Source organism: Physella acuta, unplaced genomic scaffold (genome assembly GCF_028476545.2).
Source record: "Physella acuta isolate Inbredline_101_S28 unplaced genomic scaffold, ASM2847654v3 ptg000890l, whole genome shotgun sequence".
Taxonomy (NCBI): domain Eukaryota; kingdom Metazoa; phylum Mollusca; class Gastropoda; family Physidae; genus Physella; species Physella acuta.
Window position 1 is genome coordinate 448,905 of NW_026732407.1, and position 26,207 is coordinate 475,111.

Genomic DNA, 26,207 nt, shown 5'->3' on the forward strand with positions numbered 1-26,207 from the left:
AAAAATTGGTGCTAAAAAGCTACACGTTTTGATAGTTGTTCATTACATTTTATAATGTAGGCAAATAAACACAACGAGCCGACCCGCTGCGTATCATACGCCACTATTTAGTTTTTTTTTTCTACTTTTCAGTAATTTATAATTTGTGAATTCGACAGTACCAATGCTGCCACTGAAAATATTTGCTTAAAAACACTAAACACCCCCCCCCCCCCCCCCCCCCACGTGAAAGCAGCCTCCTCTTAGTTATCTCCTCTAAGTTTAAAATCGTTTCAAACTAAATTACCTGCCCCTAATAGCCGTCACCAAACCCGTCTCTATGATTGTAAAATGTAAACAGCGTGACCACAGCTCACCAGACAATGTGGGGGTGGTAGTGATAGAGAGAAAGAGAGGGGACTGCAAGGAGGCGCTTGCAGCTTGTTTTCTAACGGCTCCCAGAAGAGAATTATATATATAGATTGTAGCATATCTATAACTATGAGGTACTTTTTTGCCCTTAGTGAAGAGATTTAATACACTTTGTCAAAGATATAAACACATAGGCAGGGTTTTAAAGGTTTAAGATTATGTGGACTTCCCATGAAATATCGAAAGTCTTAATGAAACTAGATAAATGGCCCGTTGAGGAAGGGTACAACGGGCGCTAGGCTGATAGTGCTGTCTCTTTTCTCTAAACTAAAACCAACCCACCCCCCACACACCACCCCCACCCCACCCCCCACCCCCACACACCACCCCCACCCCCCACCACACACCACCCCCACCCCAACCCCTCACCCCCACACACCACCCCCTCCACACACCGCCCCCCCACCCCCCACCCCCCCAAAAAAAACATGTCTACCGTCCCATTCAACGAAATATAATTATATACTTTTTCCAGTGTCCGCCCCCTCCCCCTCCCAGAATATTCTACCCCCGCCCCCGAAAATTTCAAGTACCCCCACCCCTCTCCGGGGAGGAAAAAGTCTGAAAGAAACACTGAAACCAACCCACCCCCCCACACACCACCCCCCACCGCCCCCCGAACGAAATGAAATTTATATAATTTATATAGAAAATATATACTTTTAACAGTGTCCGCCCCCCCCCCCCCCCGAAGAAAGTTTACCGCCTCCCCGAAAATTTCAGGTACCCCCCCCCCCCCCCCCCCCCCCCGGAGAAAAAAGTCTGGAAGAAACACTGGGCTGTGTGAACACTTTACTGATCAATAACTAATATCTACAGTAAACTAATGTTTTATCTATTTATTATTTTTGTTTTCTAAATATTGTATATAGAAATCATACGCAAATTTGTATAAAATTATTACAAATAAACACATTAGGCCAACAGGTGTAGGCCTAGGGTCAAACGAATGATGGAGCTCTTTAGTATTGTCGGATAGATATCTACTTCCGAGCAATCATGGCGGATCCGAAATATGCTAATCTTCCCGGAATCGTAAGTGTATTTTGATTAAGATCTTTATGTAAATGTAAACAATAGCATTGCAATTGCTAATTCTTATGTAGCATACCCATGAAAAATTAAAGGTGAACAACATTTTAACTCGGTATTGAAATTTTCAAGTTTAAAAATCAGTTCAGTAGTTCAGTAACAACAGAGAACGAGTAGTGTAGTCCGAGTGAGCAACTGACTTTTGAACTGAGTCATGTAATTTTACCAATTTAGGTTATTTACTATTTAGGCTAATTAAATCTAGAAACTAGAATTCTAGTGAAATCTAATTTAACTCTAGATTCTAACTAGTTTAGAACTCTAGTCTAGCTAGGTCACCCTGTGACTAGATTCTAGATCTAGTCTATAGTTAGTCTCATATAAATTCAATTTTCTTCAAATTATAAAAAGAATAGCTTATAATTGTAGAGCATTAAAAATGCAATCCAACAGTACCAATTTTATTAATTTAGCATAATCGGTTGATTAAATATAATTTTTTTAGTGTCGCAAATAAAATATATAGAAACGCGACCAAAAACGCAGGTAAAAAGTCAAATTCACTTGTTTTAAAGCTAGTAAGCAAGAAAATACATGATTCTTTCTTACTATTGAAATCAGTTTGCTTATACTAGGGATTTAGGTAAAAAAACACTAATCATCATATAAAAATAAAAATTACATATTCTTGTAGAGCTCAACAAAATGAAAACAAAACAAAAAAGATTTTTTGTCTAGCTCAAATAGTTTTTTTTTTGCGAATTTTTTTGTGAGGGGTGGAATCCCCTTGCTTTAGCATTGGCCAATTGTGACAAGTCATGGTATACCTGAATAAATTGAGCATAGTTATTTTACTTGCAGTTGTATTTTGTTCATATTTGCAGAGTTTAACTAGAATGATATATAGAACTTGTAAATGCTGTTGAAATTAATAAAAATAATACAGAACTTATATTTTTGTGTTGGCTTCCTCCCATAACCCCAAAAAACTGTGTGCTGCGCAAATATGAAAATGTTTCTAAAGCCATATTTTATATAAATACAGCAAATGAAAGAACTACAAAGTTAGAAATCTAAAGTAAATGACTTGAACACTGTTATGTGCATATAATTGCCTCATTATTTTGGGCAGGTGAAGTAGAGTCCATCTTTAAGCCATTTTGTTATAAAACTGCTGCGCAAATATGAAAATGTTTCTAAAGCAATATTTTATATAAATACAGTGAATGAAAGAACTCCATAGTCAGAAATCTAAAGTAAATGACTTGAACACTGTAATGTGTCTATAACTGCCTTGTTATTTTGGGCAGGTGAAGTAGAGTCCACATAAAAGCCATTTTGTAATAAGTGAAATGAAGTTATCAGATCAATGTTTTTATGTGTGAATTGTGTATGGATTTTGATTTTCAGCATATAACTATATCTAAGGGTAAGTAGAACTTGAATACTTAAAATTACAGTTAGCACAATGCTAGTGTATAGCAACAGACAGGTAACCTAGATCTAGGTCTGACTCTTGTCAGTCTAGAGTCTAGTCTGACAAAATTGGATTTTTAGGAAAAACATATTCTGCAAAACTAGAACTAGAGCTGAAAAAATTAAAGATGGGTATGTAAATATATTTTGAAATAAAAAATTAGATTTGTTTGCACATGCCATAAGAATGCTGTTATTAGTTGATCAAACTTAAAGGCAGGAAGATCGGGATGAAAAAATATAACAATGGTGGCAGCGTGACCTACATACAGTGACTACGTTCGGAGGGGTATAACTAATGTCGGAGTCAAAATATCCAAAAACAAATTTCATTTCCAATTACTTAAGATATGTCTGATCAGTAATCTACTCTCATCTAGAGGAATCTTTTAAAAAATCGAGATTCCAACGTATTTGAAACTAACCTTGATACAGAGGGAAGACCAAAGCAGAGACAGCATGCAATCAGGTCGCAAAGCCATTAAAACTAAGGGATAACCACTCTTCTTTTTAATTATCCTTAGGAAATGACCTTTTAAACTTAATTAATTACCATAAATTAAAAACTTATTAGTATGCAAAACCAAATCTCGTGGGTCCGGTATCAGAAAGTAATGGGCGATTTCGGGTCATGTTTTTACCGCAAACTCGGCGGATGCCGACAACCCTACTTATACCTACATTTTTTTACACCAAGGTGAAAGTAAATAGTTTATATAAATTTATAAAATGCCATTTATATAATTTATTGTATGGTTTGTGATGAATTTTCAATTGGAAAATACCGCATTTGGAAGCAGAAAGGTAAATTCTACAGAACAGATGTTGTTTGGAATGTTATAGATTATAGATCTAGGCCTATATCAAAATGTTTGTTTAATAAAATTCAATTAGAGTCCACCCATTTCTGATGGGTACCTGATATACATTGGGGAAATTAAAGGTAAAAAGTAAAGGCAGCTGTGAATATCGCTGACCACACTGACAATCACTTCATATGCTGAGGTCAAGAAACATGAACTCTACTTCATCTGTAAAATAGATTGCTTTGTCTACAGAGGAATCTTAATTAATGTTTACAGGGGCCTAATAAAATTGAGTTATGTTTGTAAAAACATTAGGCCTAAGCTTTAAAAACTTATTTTGGTCAATATCGGAAAAAATAAAAATCTTTTCGACTAAATGGGTTGAAAAAAGCTTTGAATTTGTTTCATTGTTTGTTATTATATCTTGTAGTATTTAGAATTGAAGCTTTCTTTCTTAATTACAAGTTGTATTAATTTCAAACCTTAATGTAATTTCTTTTTAATTCAGTATTAGCCTAAATGTAAGGTAGGCTACAGAATTCAGATATTACCTATGGTTTTGTGATTTTTATATGTTTATAACATTTGTGTTTATGAAATGACCTAATGAAGTTATCAAGCAAACTGTTTTATTATTATTTTAATAGGCCTGCAAGTTATAAGTACAAAATATAGATATCTAATCACTAGATCTAGGTCTAAGTTTAAGAAAAAACTACCAAAAGGGTTTGAAATACTTAAATATAGTACTAAAAGTAGCTATGTTTTGAAAAAAAAATATCTTAAACTGGAGACGTTCAATTTAAAAGTCATTATAAAAACTCCACGATCTAGATTTATTTCTAGATCTCTAGACTCTAGTAGAAATACAGATTTAGAGGCTTTCCCATCAGTATCAATGTACTATCTTAGCTATGTGGGAGGTCAGTACGAGTTCACTGGGAAAAAAATCGGATCTGCCGTAGGGGGGTGGGTTTAGTGCGCAAATGCTCCTGACCGATTGCCAAAAGGTACAGAAATTCTAAAGATACATTTTAAAAGAAAAATGGACGGCTGAACTGCAGTTATCAAAATATCTGTGTAAGTAGAAGTATAAATAATAATATTTTACACAAATATAGCTGTCTTTTGCTAAATCTAGCTCAATTTCCACGAAAATCGCATCCGGTCGCAATAATTTTTATATCAGCTTGTCGGCCATTCAACGATCTATCACGTGTAGCAGACGCCAAACAGATTTACCCGTATGGTATTGCGCGAATGCTATTTTTAGCAACAGTGCCGAGACGCGATCGAAAAAAACGAACTAGAAAGTGGCCATAAAAAAGCGGGTCAGGGGAGGTAATTCAACTCGCGTTATGAGACTAGCTATAGTCTAGTCTAGAGATTCTAGAAACTCTAGCTAGACTCTAGACTATCAGATAGTCATTTTTAAACAATTGAATTAAAACTTCAGTAAAAAAATAAAGACTAGTGGCGTGATGTTTTCATCAGGTGCAACCAAGCGGGTGTGGGGAAATTGCGAAACGCGAAAAGCGAAATGGCGAGGCGGGAAAATGCGAGAAGGTAATGCGAGACATACCTGCGGAATTAAGGGTAAATAGCGAGACACGTTTTGCGAAAAAAGTTTTTTCCTTTTTTTTTCCATCTTTATTTATTTAAATTATTTTTTTTTGTTTTAAAATAAACAAGCATTTAGCCATAGCCTTTAACACGAGTGTTGTATGTTGTTATTTTTTATCTAGATACTAAGAAGATAGATAGATCTATATCTAGATCTATCTATTTAAAAATCCTAACATCATTGCTGTGCTACTGTCATCGCCCGCTCTTGTTAGCGAGAGGAAAATCCCGTCTCAGTCGGCATTAATTTAAAAATCTAGCCCGCTCATGTTTATACAAACGTGAGCTGTGTCATTGTGAATTGGTATAATCTTGTCAGCAGGAGAGATATTTTGCAACATCTGTTTATGGATTTTTGTACTTGCAAAAAGTGTAAAAGTATAAACAATTCTAAAAAGTGCAATTTATTTTTTTATTAAGTAATTTTAATTACAAACAAAATTTACAAACAAAATTTTCTGAAACAGTCCTCAAACACACCTCGTGACACCATCTTTCACACATAGTACACCCAACCCAGTTCATTAGACTCCCATTTATACATTTTTCTTTTGCTACTTCTTCCAATCCACATTCACAACATTTCACATTCTCATCACAGTTGACCTCCTCGTTCATCCCACAAACAACACTGGCACCCATGTTCTCATCATCATCATCCGCACGCTCAACATCTGTTTTCCGTTTTTTGTCTTGCTCATTGTTGTCACCAGCAGTTGAGTTTTTTTTTAAAAAATCTTGTCTAATTTCGGTCAAAATAGAGTATTTTAATCAATTCCTATTACAATGTATTAAAACAGTTTTCTAAAACGCAAAAAAACGTCTAAAATTCTTTTTCTAACATTGCTTTTTTATAGTGTGACTTCACATCTACCCCCCTTCCCCTCCTCCTTCTCATCACACATCGTCATAAAATTACAGACCCCCCCCCTCTACAAGTGTGACGTCATTTATGGAAGACCCCCAAATAACACCACCACCAAAACCAAAAAATTCAGATAAGTTCAACTTGGTTTTAAAAATATTTGAAGTAGGCCCATAGCTTACGATATAGCACGAGCAACTGATAATATCGGTGACGTCACTTTATTTTGTTGTATCCAAATGATGTAGGCATTTCCTTGTGCTTAGATTTATATGGTAAAAAAAGCTAGAAAAAAAACGTAGGCGGCGGCTATAATACACAATTTCTATGCAACAATAGAAAATATGTTTGCGGCGGCAGCGGATCCGGGCACGGCGATCTTCAAAGACGGTAAATAAGGCGGCCTCGGCATTCCACACAAAAGACAGAAGTTGATCTATCGTCGGCGGTATTTCAATCGGTTTCGAACAAGGTGGTATTCTAAGTCGACACAAAAGATGGGGGGAGTTGACAAATCATCAGTATGTCTAGCGACGGAAAAATCGGAAGTTTTAACAATGTAAACGAAACGTCTTTGAAGTCTGGACCAAATACCACTGAAAATCGGGTGCGGTAAATTTTTCGCAGAAATCTTCGCATTTCAACACCACCCAGCGTAAGTATCGGCTTGTGGTAAAATGCGAGACAAAAAAGTCACGTGACCGACCGTTTTCGCGCCCTTCTCGTATTTTCCCGCCTCGCCATTTCGCGTTTCGCGTCTCGCAATTTCCCCACACCCCAACCAAGCTCATTTACTTTAGCAGCCATCTTGTTTGTTTCTTTTTGGTAAAATTATAGTTAGAGATTCAGGGAAAATGGAAAACCACTCTAAGGGGTCATCCATAAATGATGTCACACTCGTAGGGGGGAGGGGGGGTCCGTAATTTTGTGACGATGTGTGATGAGGGGGAGGGGGGGTTCAGATGTTGCGACGTCACATTTTTGCATTATAAAAAAGCAATGTTAGAAAAGGAATTTTAGATGTTATTTTGTGTTTTAAATAACTGTTTTAATAAATTGTAATAGTTTAGACAAGATTTTGGAAAAATATCGATGTTTTAAAAATATTCAACTGCAATTTTGAGGGGGGTTGTAGGTTGAGGTGTGACGTCATTTTAGGGGGGGGGGGGGTCTGGCTTTTTGTGACGACGTGTGATGGAGGGGAGGGGGGGAGGTAAAAATCGTCAAAAAAAGCGTCACATATGCCTGATATGGATGACCCCTAACTTACTAATGGCTGCTGTTTATATAGCAAATGTTGCTCGCAAACACTGCTGTTTAAAGTTAATTTCTGGCCTATTTTTAGAATCTAAGTAAGTAGATCTACTAGTACTCCTCTATCTACTAATCTAGGCATTTTAGTAAAACAAAAATGCTTCTAATTATCACAGTCACAGTCTTACATAGAAATGGGTACTAAAAATTTATTAGTCCCAAATTTACTAAACTAAAAAAATTAGGCCTATGGTATTAGTATTAGTTCTGAATTACAAAAACATTTTATAATATTTTGAGTTGACCCTTTGTATCCCTATACCCAGAAACTTCTCGAAATGTTTACCATACAACTCAGTGTTTGTATTGATTACATTCAATTTTTTGATTTTTATGGCTAGAATTTGTGTTCATCAAAATGGCGAACTTTTTCAAGTGCACATGAAAAAGGTATTTTGGATCACAAGATCTAGATCTAATTAGTTGGCCTAATAGTTAGTGTTTGAGTGATCAGGCTTTATAAACTGTTACAAAAGACTGTTCAAGCAAATACATCTTTGAATTTATTTATTATTTAGTGGCTTATATTTAATGACTTAACTTATGACAAATACTACTGTAATGTGGTTTGAATAACTAAGAGTGCAGGATTGGAATATCAACACTAACTGATAAAAAAAATTATTACTAACCAAATCCTCAGTGATGTGGCTAAAATGTTATACAGTATATTTTTTTACTTGTTTTTGTTCAATTATCATTTTTGTTGGCTCATCTTTTTTTTCCTCTAATATTGATACATCTCATTTTTTCAGGATGTGAATTCCCCAGATGTTTTTGAATCTAGTGATTTACCAGAAGCTGAACAGAATCTAGTCAGTGGTCCTGTAAGTTAATCACATGATAAGCCATTTTAGAGTGATGATAATGTGCTAAAAATAAAGTAAAACATATTTTAAATGTTACAATCTATTAATAACCTGTAGAGTTCTTTATTTAATTAGTGTGGCTTTAACCATAATGATCAGAGTTTCTTCCAGGCACCCCTTTGAAGAAAGTCTACCACACCCCTCCTCTTTCTCTTCCCCCCCCCCCCCCCCCCCCCCGAGGAAAAAATCTGAAACATTGATAATGATTTAGAAATACTCTCCTTAAAATGCTAGGTTTAGAAGATGAGTTGTCATTTTAAAGATTCTCCTGTTTTTATTTAATTCTTTTGCAGTATTCATTACACTACTAATTTACATTTCACTTAAAACATTAAAGGTTTTCTTAGTTGGCCATTATTAGGTTTATGAAGGTTCTTATGTTTGTATTATCTAGGAAGAAACAGACAGTGAAAATATTGAGAGATTAAATATCAACACTGATAATGCCTTTAAAGTTTTCAAAGGGAAATCCATATCAACAGGAAAAACAGGTATTTTTTATTTGACTGTTCACTTCACTCTTCTTAGACTACTGCCGTTTCACTATATTATGTATGCTTGCATTTTCAATACCTGAAATATTAAAAATGTTACATACACTTTTCAGATTTTTCAGATAGTGTTGGCAAGTCAAGAACAATAGGATATTTTACTGACAGAACTGAATATGAGCTGGTAAGTTTTTACCATATACATTGAATGCACTTATATCTTCTTCCATTATTCAGTAGATACATTGTTCATCAATTGACTAGAATTTTCTTAACAAACTCAATAAATGTTTTTAGGCTGAAGCTGGAAGTAAACAAGAAACACTGCAGCAAAAGTTTCAACGCCTACAACATGAAATTAGAGAGCTAGCTGATGAAGCTAGCAAAGTTAAGGTAAAGTAACTACTGAAAAGCTCCTTGCAAGGTTTAGCCTGTCCTTTATCCAAATGATGATATATTTAAGTGTACAGTGGTGCATTTTTTAATGTTTGATTACTTAAAAACATTAGTGTGTGTGTCTTTGTTCTTTTGTAGGAGACAGTGAAGGACACTGGTTCAGGGGAGTCTCTGTCACCAGTGGCTATAGGCAAACAGCTGGAGTATCTCCAGCATCAACTGGCAGATCTTCACCTGGAAAAGCTGCTTGGCCCTGAAGCTAATGTTGACCTAGCTGATCCACAGGGGGCTTTAAAAAAGTAACTACTTTTTAAAAAAAAAGTTTTGTGTATGATCAGTGTGTGATCATTTTATTTTGTACTGCTGTCTATGTCTTAGAAACATGCATTTTCCTGCTTCTAATCAGACCTTAAATAACTACAATCTTACTTGTTATATGTATAAAATAGACATTTGTTTTATGCACTATAAAACACCTTCAAAGTGGTAGCAGTACAAAAATTTACTTTATTCTACAAAACATTAAAAAATTAAATGTTATAGATCAGGGGTCTCCAAACTTTTCAGTCCGAGGGCCGCATTAACTATCAAATTTCAGTTCGGGGCCAGTTTCTTCCAGGCATGTATTTGATTTTCCTGGGCAAAGTTCCTCAGCCTTCAACAACAAACGATTTTTCCTTGGACGAAAAGATCTCCGCGGGCCGGATGAGAGGACTTCGAGGGCCGCATCCGGCCCGCGGGCCACAGTTTGGAGACCCCTGTTATAGATGTTTAAAGAAAATAGCTACTTATTAAAATAAAACAGCTATTTAAACCAGACAATGATCTCTAATTTTGTTTACCCTAGACGCCTGCTGACCCAGCTAGAAAGTTTCCAGCCTGGAACACAGGGCAAAGGAAAGGAGAAGGGAGCCGGGGAGAGTAAAGACAAGGACTATATATTGTATGAGCTCTACTACAGACCTGAGCAGTCACAGTTCAGTAAAAACGCCAAGGTAGTACATTGTTTTACCTTGTTTTTATTCATTTTACTTCCTTTTTGCCTGTATTGAACAACCTTTTTCAATTAATTTAGCTTCTTTTTACCTGTTTATGGATTGGCATAGTCAGGCCGATAAAGTTCATGATTGCTAAATGAAAAAGTCCTGAAATCCCTAAGCAGATGAGGTTTGATAGCTGGGAGAAAAAAAATTTGTTATCAGACCTGAGTGAAGTCCCTTAGGCAATAGAATACCAACTCGGGTTTCCTTTCGGCAGCTCCTTTAGTGCTGCTGGTGCCAAGCTGTATAGGTAATTCCTCTCTTTGAGGAAAGCGGGAGTCTTATTCATGGGCAATATTATATCTGACTCCACTCAACTTAAGGCCAAGGCTTTGCTTCTTGATTTCCAAGGTGCAATCACCCAATCATGTGTCTGACTATGGAGCCATTTACTTGTTTATAAAATATAACCCATTTGATAAATGTACTCCATCATGTTAAAAATGTTTTCCCCCTTCATTTTACAGCTTGCAACCTTAGAAGAAAGACTAGAGCGGCTTGAAAGTGTTATAGGCAAGAGTTTTGATAAAATGGTAACTATGTTTTTGAGTTGGTAGAAATTGCTATTTTTTTTTTTTCTTTATTAGCACAAAACACTTCTTGTCTATTTAAATGCAAACAATACCATTGTCTATTCCACACAACCATCACAGGCCAACAATTATGAGCACTCTTATAATTTATGCTGATCATCCAGTATTATTTAATATTTTCTTTCATTTTAACTTACAGTCATGCCTTCATTGGTTAAATACCTTTGTGTTTCCTCAGAATGTGTTGACAGCTGATAGTGAAAACAAATCTTTAATTGTAAGTTTGTTTTTCTTGTTAACTTCTTTTCAATTAAAACATTTAATACCATTATATTTTGTTGATACAATTAGTTTGTGGTGTTTACATAAAGTTTGAACTGTTTTACCACCATTCAGGGAGCTGTGGCCACACTAAACTCCAAGCTCTCATTGTTAGATGCCACCAACACAGAAACTGTGGAAGCCCGACTCAATGCTGTCCTACAAAAAATGCAACTAATTGCTGAGAAAAAAGAGAAGGAACCCCAAGCAGACCCTGATAAACAAAAAAAGGTGGAGAATATTTTTGTACATTCTATCAATTGGTTAAATAAATGTCTATCTGTTGTTTGTTTTAATAATTATCTTAAATAAATATCTGTCTGTTGGTTAAATTTGTTTGGTCAAAAATTGGTGCTAGCAAATCTTACCATTTCCTATGTTGCCAGATTTCTGAACTGTATGATATAGTGAAGAAATGGGAGGCCACAGCTGAAACATTGCCACAGGTGGTAGACAGACTGGTCTCACTGAAAGATCTACATGAGCAGGGTCAGTCTTCTCAGACATTCATTCCTACCATTTTACTTTCTTTTATTCATTCTTTGATTTTTTCACTCATTCGATTTCTCAGGGTTAGACATTCATTCAAACCATTTTACTTTCTTTTATTCATTCTTTGATTCCCCCCCCCTCCTTACTATTTTCAAAAGTAAAATTGATCATGAACCTGGTGACTATATCCCAACAGCTCTACAGTTTAGTCAAGCCCTTTCCTTCCTAGACACAGCCCAACAGGAGCTAAAGGCCAGCATTACAGCTCACAGTGACATGCAGAAACAGGTAACATTACCTCTACAGTTGTTCATACTTGTTGGATCTAGTACCAAAGTAGAACTAAGTCATTTTTAGCCTGGATCTTGGTTGAGGCATGCAATAGTAATAGATTTCTAGTTGCTGGGAAAAAAACATTTAGTTTGTTGAGAAACAAGATTTTAGGTTAGTTATCAAATGCTTGAGTTAAACATGGGTAACAAATCTACATCAATAAAAAGTGTTTAACACAAACCTACATCAACAAAAAGTGTTTATTATTTTGTTGTTTGATCACATATCTTGTACCAAGTTTAAACTGTTGGTTGTTATATAGAAAATATTTTCTTCTTACTGTTGTTGTGCTGAATGTTTCTGGTAACTAACAGACTTTGTGTATTTGACAGCTTGGCTCCAGCCTGGCAGAAAACAACAAGATAGTCCAGCAGAACATTGAGAGCATCAGCAAGAGGTTGGATGCCTTAAAGAAATGAGGCGCCTGCACTGTAGCTTTTTATTTATTGGTTTCACAGCAGTCCTCAGTTACATGTCAGTGAATTCTTCCATAGGAGTATGAGTAAATCATTGGGTCTTCATAGTCTCCATCTTAAATCTTTTAAAAAAAAGTGTTTTGTCTTGTGTACAGTCAGTAATACAAAAATTATAAATACTAGAAGAAACGATTTAGATTTTAATAGTGTTGTAGGTCTCTGAACAAATCATCTGGGCTTGGTAAAATTAGTATGAACAAAATCTATTGTCTGGCTGTGATACATTCTTTGTGTTCATTAAACTTCCTTCTGTTGATACAATTAGTTTTTATACATTGGTATACTTAAGGTTTTAAATCTTGCTTCCACCCTTGTTAATTGACCAATGAGGTGAAAAAGTCAAGTTTTGAAATGTCTGAAGACTTGACAGTGTTTCTGGTAGTCACATGATTGGTAATAATTTACTCTAGCTGGCTGTGGGTTAGCTTTCCTTGTGAACCACAAGTTGTCTGCCCCTTGTATCTTCTATATCGGCACCCAAGGTGCTCAAAGTGCAATTTTATGTTAGCTTCTATGTCAATTATTGTTGGTTTTGTCTTGTGGGGTTAGAACACCATAATGTCATGTACATGTTTCTTTTCTAGTGGACTTTTTATGTAGTTTCTAAAACTTGGTAATTTAAAGCATCCATTAATTTAGTTCTGATTTGTATGGTTTTAATTGGATGGACATAACACAGGAATAAAATCTTGCACCTGTAGAACAGGTGAGATTGGTTGCTCACCTGGTCTGATGATCACATGACCAAACATTTCCATGTAGTGAACAGATGACACTCTGGTGTAAGAGTCATCAGAATTTGATGGCTGGTGTCTTAATGAAGTCTGTGGTGCTCATTTATTTTAGCCCCTTCTGGTGTATGGTGTAGACATCAATTAATTTTAATTAATTAATATGCTTTTTTTAAATTTATAGTTCATGTACATCCATTGTACATCCATGTATCTTTTAAAATTTCTTGTGGATTAAAGTACTTGACTTATTTTCTCATGTTGTTTATCTTTTGTTTAATGGACACACCATTTTTGGGAGATGATTGTGTTAATGAAACCAAACTACTAGTTTTAGCACAGCAACAACTTTGATGCCTGAACCAACGTGTCTGTTTACTTTAGGAAAAGTTAATAATAACCTAATGCACACACCATGGCATGAATCAGTGTGTCTATTTACTTTAAACAAAGAAAGGTTAATAATAACTTAATGCACAAGCTATGGCATGAATTAGTATCTATTTACTTAAACCAAAGAAAGGTTAATAATAACTTAATGCACAAGCCATGGTATGAAGGAGTACTACAGATAGTTCCCAATTTGGACCTGTCTAAAAGATAGATGCAGTAGAGTCCACCTGTTACTGTGGCTTGGGTTTATTATAGGCTAATGTGGTTGTATGTCCAGCCACAGTTACTGTCTCCAAATGAGTTGGGTACCCATCAGAGCTGGGTGGACTCTGGGACAGATTGCATCCAGCCATATTTATTTCCCCCAATTTTAGTTGGGTACCTATCAGAGCTGGGTGGACTCAGGGACAGATTGCATCCAGCCATATTTATTTTCCTCAATGTGGGTTGGGTACCCATCAGAGCTGGGTGGACTCAGGGACAGACTGCATCCAGCAGTATTTATGTATTTATTTTCCTCAATATGAGCTGGGCACCAATTAGAACTGGATGGACTCAGGGATAGCCTGCATGCTCAAGCCTAGAATCCAACTCTCGTCTTTTTGTGCGCCCCACGATACCATTATAGTGACAGATTGCAGAAATAATATACAAGACCGTGTTTTTCATATGCCATTATACAAAAGCCTACTTTGATGGTATCGTTCCTATGACATTATACAAAAGCCCTAAATGATATGTGTTGACCCCATGTCGCCAGCCTAAATGATGTGTGTTGTTTCCGTGTCGTGAGCCTAAATGATGTGTGTTATTCCCATGTAGCCAGCCTAAATGATGTGTGTTGGCCCCATGTCGTGAGCCTAAATGATGTGTGTTGGCCCCATGCCAGCCTAAATGATATGTGTTGGCCCCATGTCGTGAGCCTAAATGATGTGTGTTGGCCCCATGCCAGCCTAAATGATGTGTGTTGGCCCCATGCCAGCCTAAATGATGTGTGTTGTCCCCATGTCGTGAGCCTAAATGATGTGTTGTCCCCATGTCGTGAGCCAAAATGATGTGTGTTGGCCCCATGCCAGCCTAAATGATGTGTGTTGTCCCCATGTCGTGAGCCTAAATGATGTGTGTTGGCCCCATGCCAGCCTAAATGATGTGTGTTGTCCCCATGTCCCCAGCCTAAATGATGTGTGTTGTTTCCGTGTCGTGAGCCTAAATGATGTGTGTTGTTTCCGTGTCGTGAGCCTAAATGATGTGTGTTGTCCCCATGTCGTGAGCCTAAATGATGTGTGTTGACCCCATGTCGTGAGCCTAAATGATGTGTGTTGTCCCCATGTGAGCCTAAATGATGTGTGTCGTCCCCGTGTCGTGAGTCTAAATGATGTGTGTTGTTTCCGTGTCGTGAGCCTAAATGATGTGTGTTGTCCCCATGTCGTGAGCCTAAATGATGTGTGTTGTCCCCATGTCGTGAGCCTAAATGATGTGTGTTGTCCCCATGTCGTGAGCCTAAATGATGTGTGTCGTTCCCATGTAGCCAGCCTAAATGATGTGTGTTGTTCCCATGTTAGCCTAAATGATGTGTGTTGTCCCCATGTGAGCCTAAATGATGTGTGTTGTCCCCATGTCGTGAGTCTAAATGATGTGTGTTGTTTCCGTGTCGTGAGCCTAAATGATGTGTGTTGTCCCCATGTCGTGAGCCTAAATGATGTGTGTTGTCCCCATGTCGTGAGCCTAAATGATGTGTGTTGTCCCCATGTCGTGAGCCTAAATGATGTGTGTTGTCCCCATGTCGTGAGCCTAAATGATGTGTGTTGTCCCCATGTCCCCAGCCTAAATGATGTGTGTTGTCCCCATGTTAGCCTAAATGATGTGTGTTGTCCCCATGTCGCCATCCTAAGGTAGAAAACAAAACGTGTTAAAACATCACCTGCGCATCAATACTCACCCGACAGTTACTGCCCATTCAAGCTCTCCGCCCTCACAAATGTCGTTAGATGATGCAAGTTTTGAACTATATCAATTTATACCCCCCTCCCCTCCAGGTTAACAGTTTACCTTTCGCTGCAATGATTGAGTTTTTCTGAGCTACTGAGCCATATGATCACAGTGAATCTTCTTATGGTTTTCTGATATTTCGCCACAGGTAATATGTCTTTACCAATACGTTTTACAGGTAATTTGTCTTTACTAACACGTTTTACAGGTAATTTGTCTTTATTAATACGTTTTACAGGTAATTTGTCTTTACCAACACGTTTTACAGGTAATTTGTCTTTATTAACACGTTTTACAGGTAATTTGTCTTTACCAACACGTTTTACAGGTAATTTGTCTTTACTAACACGTTTTATAGGTAATTTGAGCTGATTCAAACAGTTGATACTAAGTTTATCAGTTTACACTTATATGTACATTTGTTTAGATTGTTAGTAGGCCTAGTCAGATGTTTCAGAAGTAGCTTTTACACAGGTATCCAGATTTAAGACAGGTAGTCTGATGTTATACAGTAGATTTTATACAGGTATTCAGATTGTATATAGGAGTTTGACATTACACAGGAATATATATTTTATAAAGGTAGTGCGATGTTACACAGCTTGTCAAACATTAGTCTTAGGTAGATAGATTTTACACACGTAGTCAACTATTATAGGCTACAAGTAGATTTAACACAGGTAGTCATACGTTACACAACTAGCCCCTGTAATGCCCTGCATACAATGTAACTAAGAAGTATGAACATAACATTCAGATTTCTGTATCTCACAGAGTGCCACGTCTTTCAAGCTACACATCAAGATGAGGGTTACCCGCTTGTCTCCATGTTTTCAAGTTTTTATTTTCGTTGCCGTGGTTACCGGCATTGGCCTGTTGAACGTCGTATTACTCCCACGCGCTGGGCGGGGCGTGGACAAGAAACAATCTGCGTGGGTGTTTCGTTCACAAGATGGCGTCGAACTGCTGCCCATAAAAGAAGGTTGGGGCCTGTCCTTATTTAGGCACCCATATTTGATAACATATGCCAGAGGCGTAGCGACTCTTCCCGGCGCCCGGGGACATATTTTCGATTTGCACCCCCCCTCAAGATTTCGATTTGCAACCCCCCTCAAAATTTCGATTTCCACCCCCCCCCCTCAAACTTTCGATTTGCACCCCCCCCCATCAAGCTTTTAATTTATTTTTCCAACTCATTTTGTCATTTTGGCGCCCCCTAAGGTTGGCGGCCGGGGACCTATGCCCCCCTCGCTACGCCTCTGATATATGCGTAAAGCTATATAAAGATAGTTTTGTTTAATATAACCAGGTGAGTGTATTTAAACTAGAATTTTGACCTAACAAAGCAGACGACAACTTATTTTTTTTTTTTGCAGGAAGTTTCCAGCAGACGCTGGTGATTTTTGACGAGAGTAAATCTCCGTATATACAAAAACCTGGAACTGATATGACAGGCACCGTGTGAGTCTTGTCACTGTCACTGGCATGACAGTGCGAGTGACGTCCTGACATGACAACATAACATTACGTGTTGTTACTGACATGATAGTGTTGTCGCTGTTATGTTGCAACATACACGGTAGTATGAGATATATTGACATGACATAATGTGAACTATTTCACTAACATGACAGTATCAAAAATATCACTGACATATCTAGCACTGTGTGTTGTCATTGACACAAGTTTAAAGATTGTCATGCAAATAAGTCGCGTCACTTACATGAATATGTGTCTTCCTTATTACAATATCACATATCTTTTGCATCCATTTATAGCAGTGACATAATCTAGTTGAATGTGCAATCATACACAATCTAGTAAAATGTGCTGACACACAGTCTAGTGTGTTGTTTCCTAGGTGCACAGTCTTGTATAATGTGTTATCACACAGTTTATTAAAATGTTCCATGTCACAGGTACACTAAGCACAAGCCAGAAGGAGCAGTTGAAATAAAAACGATTGGTTTCTACAACCCACTCAAGCAACTCAACTTCTTGTTGAAAACTAACTTCAGTCACGTGAGTTGTTTACACATTGGTCAACCACGTGAGTTGTTTACACATTGTAGTGGTCAACCACGTGAGTTGTTTACACATTGTAGTGGTCAACCACGTGAGTTGTTTACACATTGCAGTGGTCAACCACGTGAGTTGTTTACACATTGCAGTGGTCCACGTCATAAGTAGTAGCCATATCAGTTGCTTTTTTGTAGGCTCAGTTAGCAATGTCAGGGTTTACTTTTAATTAAATTTAAAAAAAAAAATGTTTTCTTCTGACTAAATTCTACAGTGTGAATACGACAAGTGTCAAATGGTTCACAACGTGGAAGTTGCAGACGCTGTTTTGTTTCTTGTTGCCCGTTTGACAACTGCTCCCGTTCCAACATTTTACAGGAAACCTGGCCAACTGTGAGTTTTGTAAACAACAAAATTTCTTCATGTTGTGTAAATGATGTAGCCAAATGTGAGTTTTGTAAAAAATAAAATAGAAATCAGCCAACATGTATTTACTGTCATGGGACAATAAGGGCGAATTTAAGATGTGTGTTAAATCTGGTCAAATAAAATATTTGTGGGAAAGTTTGCGAATGTTTGTCGGGAAATCAAAACGAATATCTGAAAAAATTAGCCCTCGTATTTTGTTTTTCTAGTCAGCCTAGTCGTATCTTAGCATGCAAACATGAGGTGAATGTTGGATAAGTAAATAAAAACATGTCTGTTTATTGTATAAACAAATGGTCACGTGATTTTAGTTGGATCCTAAAGACTGACGAGGCACCGTCACGGTTCACCTGGTTTGAAAGTCTGGACAGAGCGGGACTACGGGACCAGTTCAACTGGACATTGACCCACAAGCTGGACAGCGACATCCCCATCGTCTACAGCAAGCTCATCCGCAACGACATCATACAGGAGAAGGATTACGGTAAGCTGACCCGCAACGACCTCATACAGGAGAAGGATTACGGTAAGCTCATCCGCAACGACCTCATACAGGAGAAGGATTACGGTAAGCTCATCCGCAACGACCTCTTGCAAAGGGATTACGGTAAAAGAAAAAAAATGTCTATCGTTTTAGATAGATTACGGTAAGAGAAAAAAAGTCTATCATTTTAGGTAGGTTACGGTAAGAGAGGAAAATGGCTGCTCTTCCCAGTGAACACATTATTTAAGGGGAGTTAATGATGTAAGGGAAGCAACAGGCCATGTAACGTTGTTTGTCTCAGCTGACATAATCGGTTAGCCTCAACACGCCATTTGTTGTCCTCAAGATTACAGTATCTCTGGGTCGTGCCCATACAACTTTTCCGAGTTCACCCAGCTCTTATGGGTACCTGACTCACGTTAGTGAAAGACGGCTGGGCATAGTGCTGACTACCCCTTTGAAACAGATGAACTCTAATTCACCTGTTCATGGACCGCCATGTTCGAAAAGGTACTTTACTTACTCCACTTCACCTGCCCCAATCAACCTGATTGTTCGAAAGGTACTTTACTTTGCTTTTTACCTCACTGAGTAGGGTAGCAGAGTCATAAATTACACTATGTCATAAATTACAAGGTTCATATGATGGACTGCTGTTCCACCCCTCCCTCACTCCGCTAGCTCCCTGACGTTTAAAAATGTCTAATTTCTTAACATCCTAAACATATTTTACAAACCACTCACTCGATCAAATGTTGTAGGAAAAATCTTTGACGGTAAAACACGAACGGCTGCCTGGTTTGTGAGCCACTGCCCAGTCAGATCAGACCGGTTGATCTATGTCCATAAAATGCAAAACAGGTGAGTAGCTTTTGATACAAACTAATGTAGACAAACGCATTTTAGAAAAAAGTTTAGGCTGTTGGCATTCATATTATAATTGTACGTCTTCGGAAATATACGAAGTTATTAGAATGACTCTAAAGTTTAAATTCAACAGGGATGAAATTGATTGTGTTTTTAAGTTCTTTTATGTTGTTTTCAAACAAAGCTGAATAATATGCGAAGTTTTTTGTACACATAATCATGAGATGTATTCTACATATTAACGTTGACCACACTCTTTAAATCTACATGCCTTAGTACCACAAAAATCTGGTCCATATAGTTTTGGTCCACATAATTTTGGTCCACATAATTTTGGTCCACATAATTTTGGTCCACATAATTTTGGTCCACATAGCTTTTGTCAATATTACGTTAGTCCACGGCTTTGGTTAACAGGACGGACATTGATGTGTTTGGCAAATGTGGCAACTACTCATGTGGAACGGCTGAGCTAGTTCCTGGTGTCCAGAGCATGCGTAAGAAGGAGGACAAGCAGATGTGTTTCCCCATCTTGACCAGCACGTACAAGTGAGTCTTTGTGTTCTGTAAGCTGGTGTGATATGTCAACAAGACTTCTAAGGATGTGACATGTCAACAAGACTTCTAAGATTGTGACATGTCAACAAGACTTCTAAGGATGTGACATGTCAACAAGACTTCTAAGATTGTGACATGTCAACAAGACTTCTAAGATTGTGACATGTCAACAAGACTTCTAAAAGTGTGACTGGCTGTATGACATGTCAGCCCAGACCTAGTTTGACACCGTGTCAGTCAGCCACTGATGACGTTTGTACCTGTGCAGGTTTTACCTGGCCTTCGAGAACTCTCTGTGCCAGGAGTACATCAGCGAGAAGTTCTTCAAGATCTTTGACAACGTCGATGTCGTTCCTGTCGTCAGGGGTGGTGAGTGGACAAACTAGTGGTGGTGGGGGTGTGATGGTGTTGTAGGTAGTGGTCAAACAACTGTGTGGTGTGTGTGGGGGTGTGTCGGTGTTGTAGGTACTGGTCAAACAATTGTGTGGTGTGGGTGTGTCGGTGTTGTAGGTAGTGGTCAAACAATTGTGTGGTGTGGGTGTGTCGGTGTTGTAGGTAGTGGTCAAACAATTGTGTGGTGTGGGTGTGTCGGTGTTGTAGGTAGTGGTCACACAATTGTGTGGTCTAGGTGGGGGTGTGTCGGTGTTGTAGGTAGTGGTCACACAATTGTGTGGTGTGTGTGGGGGTGTGTCAGTGTTGAAGGTACTGGTCAAACGATTGTGTGGTGTAGGTGGGGGTGTGATGGTGTTGTAGATAGTGGTCAAACAATTGTGTGGTGGTGGTGGGGGTGTATCGGTGTTGTAGGTAGTGGTCAAACAATTGTGTGGTGTGTGTGGGGGTGTGTCAGTGTTGAAGGTACTGGTCAAACGATTGTGTGGTGTAGGTGGGGGTGTGATGGTGTTGTAGATAGTGGTCAAACAATTGTGTGGTGGTGGTGGGGGTGTATCGGTGTTGTAGGTAGTGGTCAAACAATTGTGTGGTGTGTGTGGGGGTGTGTCAGTGTTGAAGGTACTGGTCAAACGATTGTGTGGTGTAGGTGGGGGTGTGTCGGTGTTGTAGGTAGTGGTCAAACAATTCTGTGGTGTGGGTGGGGGTGTATCGGTATTGTAGGTAGTGGTCAAACAATTGTGTGGTCTAGGTGGGGGTGTGTCGGTGTTGTAGGTAGTGGTCACACAATTGTGTGGTGTGTGTGGGGGTGTGTCGGTGTTGTAGGTACTGGTCAAACAATTGTGTGGTGTGTGTGGGGGTGTGTCGGTGTTGAAGGTACTGGTCACACAATTGTGTGGTGTGTGTGGGGGTGTGTCGGTGTTGTAGGTACTGGTCAAACAATTGTGTGGTGTGTGTGGGGGTGTGTCAGTGTTGAAGGTACTGGTAAAAAATTGTGTGGTGTGGGGGTGTGGTGTTGAAGCTAGTGGTCAAACAATTGTGTGGTGGGGGTGTGTGTTGTTGGTGTTGAAGGTAGTGGTCAAACAGTTGTGTGGTCTAGGTGGGGGTGTGTCGGTGTTGTTGGTAGTGGTTAAACAGTTGTGTGGTGTGGGTGTGGTTTGGGTGATGATGTAAGCAGTAGTCAAACAATTGTGTGGTCTAGGTGGCGGTGTGTCGGTGTTGAAGGTAGTGGTCAAACAATTGTGTGGTGGGGGTGGGGTTTGGGTGATGATGTAAACAGTAGTCAAATACTTGTGTGGTTTGTGTGGGGGTGTGTTGGTGTTGTAGGTAGTGGTCAAACAATTGTGTGGTGTAGGTGGGGGTGTGTCGGTGTTGTAGGTAGTGGTCAAACAATTCTGTGGTGTGGGTGGGGGTGTATCGGTGTTGTAGGTAGTGGTCAAACAATTGTGTGGTCTAGGTGGGGGTGTGTCGGTGTTGTAGGTAGTGGTCAAACAATTGTGTGGTGTGGGTGGGGGTGTATCGGTGTTGTAGGTAGTGGTCAAACAATTGTGTGGTGTGTGTGGGGGTGTGTCGGTGTTGACGTTAGTGGTCAAACAATTGTGTGGTGTGGGTGTGTCGGTGTTGTAGGTAGTGGTCAAACAATTGTGTGGTGTGTGTGGGGGTGTGTGGGTGTTGTAGGTACTGGTCAAACAATTGTGTGGTTGTGTATGGTGTGTTGGTGTTGTAGGTACTGGTCAAACAATTGTGTGGTCTAGGTGGGGGTGTGTCGGTGTTGTAGGTACTGGTCAAACAATTGTGTGGTGTGTGTGGGGGTGTGTCGGTGTTGTAGGTAGTGGTCAAACAATTGTGTGGTGTGAGTGTGTCGGTGTTGTAGATAGTGGTCAAACAATTGTGTGGTATGGGTGGGGGTTGGATGATGATGTAAGCAGTAGTCAAACAAGTCTCTGCTGTAGTGGTGTGCTGTTAGTTAATGAAGTAAACAACAGGTCACCAGGAGTCAATATATATTGTATGTTGTTGACAACTTCAGGGGCGGATTACAAGCGTTACTTCCCACCTGACATGTATGTCGACGCCTCAGATTTTTCCACCCCTGAAGCTCTGGCCGACTATCTGGATGATCTAGGCAACGACAGAGACAGATACATCACCTACCTCAGGAACAAGGACAGGTAACCTGCATGTGGGACGAACTAGGGGTTCTATGGGAGGAGTGACTGGGAGGATTTTGTGTTGCTGTTAGAGGAGTTAGTGTTGTTATGGGAGAAGTATTTCTATAGAAGGACATACTGTTGCTATGGGAGGTGTTACTGTCGCTATGTGAGGTGTTACTGTTGCTATGTGAGGTGTTACTGTTGCTATGTGAGGTGTTACTGTTGCTATGTGAGGTGTTACTGTTGCTATGTGAGGTGTTACTGTTGCTATGTGAGGTGTTACTGTTGCTATGTGAGGTGTTACTGTTGCTATGTGAGGTGTTACTGTTGCTATGGGATGAGTTAATGTTGCGATGGGAGAAGTTAGTTAAAGGAATTAGCGGGTGAAGCTAATGTTGCTATGGAGAGCAAAAGTGTTGCTATGGGAGGAGAATTTTACAATGAATAGACTGAAAAGCTGAGTATTCGAGTACACATCAAACGTAGTCCGCAAAGTAATGCGATAATGTGTACACAGATTGTTTCCCTCTTGTTGTTGGGCTGATTAAAACATCAGCCAACACCACACGCATCACGTAATACACACATCGATAAAATCAATATTGCTTCAGTCCACACCAGTACTAAATGATGACCCCACACTAAGGTAAAAAACTCACTGCAAACTAATGACGTCACACTAAGGTAAACAACTCACTACAAACTAATGACCTCACACTAAAGTAAACAACTCACTAGAAACTAATGACCTCACACTAAAGTAAACAACTCACTACAAACTAAGGACGTCACACTGAGGTAAACAACTCACTGAAAACTGTTAACCAGAGTTACTTCCCTTGTCCAGGTACCGGATGATCCCCCACTTCCCTGACTGGCAGTGTCAGCTGTGTGAGAGGCTCCACACGGACCACCGGCCCCACCAGTACCACAACATCCACCAGTGGTGGACCCACGACTCGTGCCACGACCCCATAGACTCCCTCGCCTTTTGACCAGCCTGTCTACGTCATCACGACCCCATAGACTCCCTCGCATTTTGACCAGTCTGTCTACGTCATCACGACCCCATAGACTCCCTCGCATTTTGACCAGCCTGTCTACGTCATCAAACTTCAATTCCAGCCGTCTTGTTCATTAAAATTAGTGTCATGTTTTTTTTATATTTAACAATTACCACTTCAGTTTGTACACAAAATATAAACAATTATAATTAATCCACTGTGTTATAACCGGTACGATGTCTAACACAATTAGATGTGTATTTTGTAAAAAAATGTCAAACACGTTGTTACATAATCTTATTTTATTGAGTAAGTGTTTTCATAGAAATGTTTAATACATTTTCATTTCAACATTATCAAGTGAGTTAGCGACACAGAGCTTTTAAAATACTAATACTGCGGTAACTTTGATGTTAAATGATTGAAAGTCATACGGAAATTTGCTGTCCTACGTAGAGAGGGCGCTATATTCGCCACTTGGCCACGGAACACACCAACTCTACTTCACCTTCCATGTGACTGTTGACGATAAAACCGTGTTTTAACATATTTCTTTTAAAAGACCATTTCTTTTGTTCACTAGGAATTCGAGTTTTTTTTTTTTTGTTTAAAGTGTTTTATTAAAGTGCGCGCGCGTGTGTCTGTATGTGTGTGTGTGTGTTTGTCTATGTGTGCCTGTGTTTATGTGTGTGTGTATGTGATATAGCACGTGCATACATGTGCGTGTGTGAAAAAGACGGGGAGTGGCAATAATATCCATATACCAGTTGTTGATGTAGAGCAGTCTGGTCTGTTGACCTTTTAGTAAGGGAATTATTTCCCAGTGGGCTAACCATGGATTTGGAGGATAAACACAGGCTAGGTGTTGACTGTGTTTATAGGAGAGTCTGTTGCTATCCTTACATTAGAGCAGAACATTTGATTGGTTCATTTTACACATTTTATAAATAAATATACATACATAGATATACATATATAGATATACATAAATAGATATACATATATAAGTCACCGAAGATGAAATTAATTTAAAAGTCGGAAAAAGTTTACTTTTACGTTGAAACAATCTTATTGTTAACTAAATCTATATCATAAAAAAACCAACTGAGAACAAAATGAGCTTATCTTAATTATTTTGAGAAATGGTTTTAGAAATAATCGTGTAATGGAAATCTCAAGTAATTATACTACAGTATTTTAATATTAAAATTTATAACGCTAACAAAAAGGTTATAGCATGTTTAAAAAGTTGCTTTGCTAGAGTCCTTATAAATATTTCAGGTTTTGTCTTTTGATCCTAAACAATTTAAACATTGTTAATTTAAGCAGCAGAATTTGTTTGACAAGATTATACTTGTTTACATTTGAAGGTTCTAATTATATGATTTTACTATCTCAGGTAAATTTATTTGTTCATCAAATGAACATTTTACAGTTTAAACTGAGTTTAGAAACTCCATATAGCCTTTAGATATTATTCTAATATTATAAAACAAATGAAAACAGAAATTGATAAAATCCATAGTTTCTAATAGTTCAACACAAAAATTTGCTAAAGTTATACGTTCGTCTGGGATTTCATAAACAATTACAATAAAAGAAAACATAAGAATCAGTGTAACAGCTTTGATGTCGCAGGTCAGTATACGGTTAGCTCCCTCAGTGTTTTGTATAAGAAATGAATACGAGAGTACCGTACCGTCATCGGTCACGTAAATGCCAATTTTGGTTTTGTTGCTTCGCGGATAGAAGTTCCAGTCGTAGTACATAGTCGCGTAACTAGGCAGGACCATGATAATGGAGCTGATGAAGATGATAATCATGATGAATGTTTTTCTTGGCGTAATGATTTGTTTTATTGTAAGAGGGTACGCTATGCAGACGTATCTTTCAGCTGTAATAAAAGCCATAATGAGACACGTTATCCTGGAGAAGCAGACGTTAGGCCAACCAGAAATGAGGTACTGAATCTCTCTTAAGTTGAACGGTGTATCGGGTTCATCCAGATCGATTACTCGAATTAAATCACCATAGATAGCAAATCAGATAAAGAATATACAAACATTGACATTTGTTGTAGTTGTGAATTCTTGCTTGTAAAACACCATTAAGTTATTGACGGTAGAAATTTAATAAACGCTGCAGAATGTTTTACTTGACAAAATTACAGTGGAGTTTAGCTTGAAATATTATAATTAGCCTTATTAATTGAACATGATAAAAAGACACTTTCAGAGCTGATTTTGATTTTTTAAACTAAATCTTAAAAAAAATGGCTCTTAGTATTTAAAAAAAAATATTTTGATAATTGAGTGTTTATATTCGTTTCTAGATGTTATACATACAATTTGTCAGGAGATTTGTGATTAGATTATCTCAGCGGTACCATTAAAATTTGTGTTCAAAGTACACACTGGGGCTTGACGTGGTCTAGTCGGTAAAGCTGCTAAACCGGAAAGGAGAGACAACTCTAAATACAAACAACTGCTGCCTTGTAGTTTTTTTTTTTTTTTTTTTTTTTGTTGGACAAAGGCTATGTAAGCCAATCCAAACAGAAAAAGCGGGCTGAAATCGGAGTCAATGGCTTCAAAGGCGCATAACAAGTTGACACGTATACTTAATTGTGTTGGAGGGGATCCCTTCTAGCACTAAAATTAAAAAACGAAGAAGAAGAAAGTACACACTGGACAACAAATTCGGTGCTCGAAGTTTAGACTT

General features: G+C 38.3%; 2 protein-coding genes across 2 annotated transcripts; both read left to right on the top strand.

The window, feature by feature from the left end:
- Window positions 1-1,335: 1,335 nt before the first annotated feature.
- Window positions 1,336-13,461, top strand: LOC131952754 (dynactin subunit 2). Its single transcript, XM_059315578.1, has 13 exons — window positions 1,336-1,446; window positions 8,283-8,354; window positions 8,791-8,887; window positions 9,004-9,071; window positions 9,185-9,280; window positions 9,422-9,582; window positions 10,131-10,278; window positions 10,791-10,856; window positions 11,095-11,133; window positions 11,253-11,408; window positions 11,564-11,666; window positions 11,866-11,957; window positions 12,335-13,461. The coding sequence occupies exons 1-13, from the start codon at window positions 1,411-1,413 to the stop codon at window positions 12,419-12,421; spliced, it is 1,221 nt and encodes a 406-aa protein (XP_059171561.1). The 5' UTR covers window positions 1,336-1,410; the 3' UTR covers window positions 12,422-13,461.
- A 2,148-nt stretch (window positions 13,462-15,609) lies between these two features.
- Window positions 15,610-24,059, top strand: LOC131952716 (alpha-(1,3)-fucosyltransferase C). The gene is made up of 11 exons (XM_059315513.1): window positions 15,610-15,739; window positions 16,366-16,573; window positions 16,968-17,052; window positions 17,511-17,613; window positions 17,885-18,003; window positions 18,348-18,520; window positions 19,282-19,381; window positions 19,805-19,936; window positions 20,214-20,314; window positions 22,362-22,503; window positions 23,333-24,059. Exons 2-11 carry the CDS (start codon window positions 16,396-16,398, stop codon window positions 23,478-23,480), a joined length of 1,281 nt encoding a protein of 426 aa, XP_059171496.1. The 5' UTR covers window positions 15,610-15,739; window positions 16,366-16,395; the 3' UTR covers window positions 23,481-24,059.
- The last annotated feature ends 2,148 nt before the right edge of the window (window positions 24,060-26,207 follow it).

What these genes read in the sequence shown, in the direction of transcription:
- LOC131952716 (XM_059315513.1), top strand. Translation starts at nt 16,396, where the DNA reads ATGAGGGTTACCCGCTTGTCTCCATGTTTTCAAGTTTTTATTTTCGTT. An exon ending in TACAGGAAACCTGGCCAACT is followed by an intron (nt 18,004 to 18,347) that starts GTGAGTTTTGTA and finishes ACGTGATTTTAG; the next exon opens with TTGGATCCTAAAGACTGACG. An exon ending in CATACAGGAGAAGGATTACG is followed by an intron (nt 18,521 to 19,281) that starts GTAAGCTGACCC and finishes CAAATGTTGTAG; the next exon opens with GAAAAATCTTTGACGGTAAA.
- LOC131952754 (XM_059315578.1), top strand. Translation starts at nt 1,411, where the DNA reads ATGGCGGATCCGAAATATGCTAATCTTCCCGGAATC. An exon ending in ATGCTAATCTTCCCGGAATC is followed by an intron (nt 1,447 to 8,282) that starts GTAAGTGTATTT and finishes TCATTTTTTCAG; the next exon opens with GATGTGAATTCCCCAGATGT. An exon ending in GAAAGATCTACATGAGCAGG is followed by an intron (nt 11,667 to 11,865) that starts GTCAGTCTTCTC and finishes ATATCCCAACAG; the next exon opens with CTCTACAGTTTAGTCAAGCC.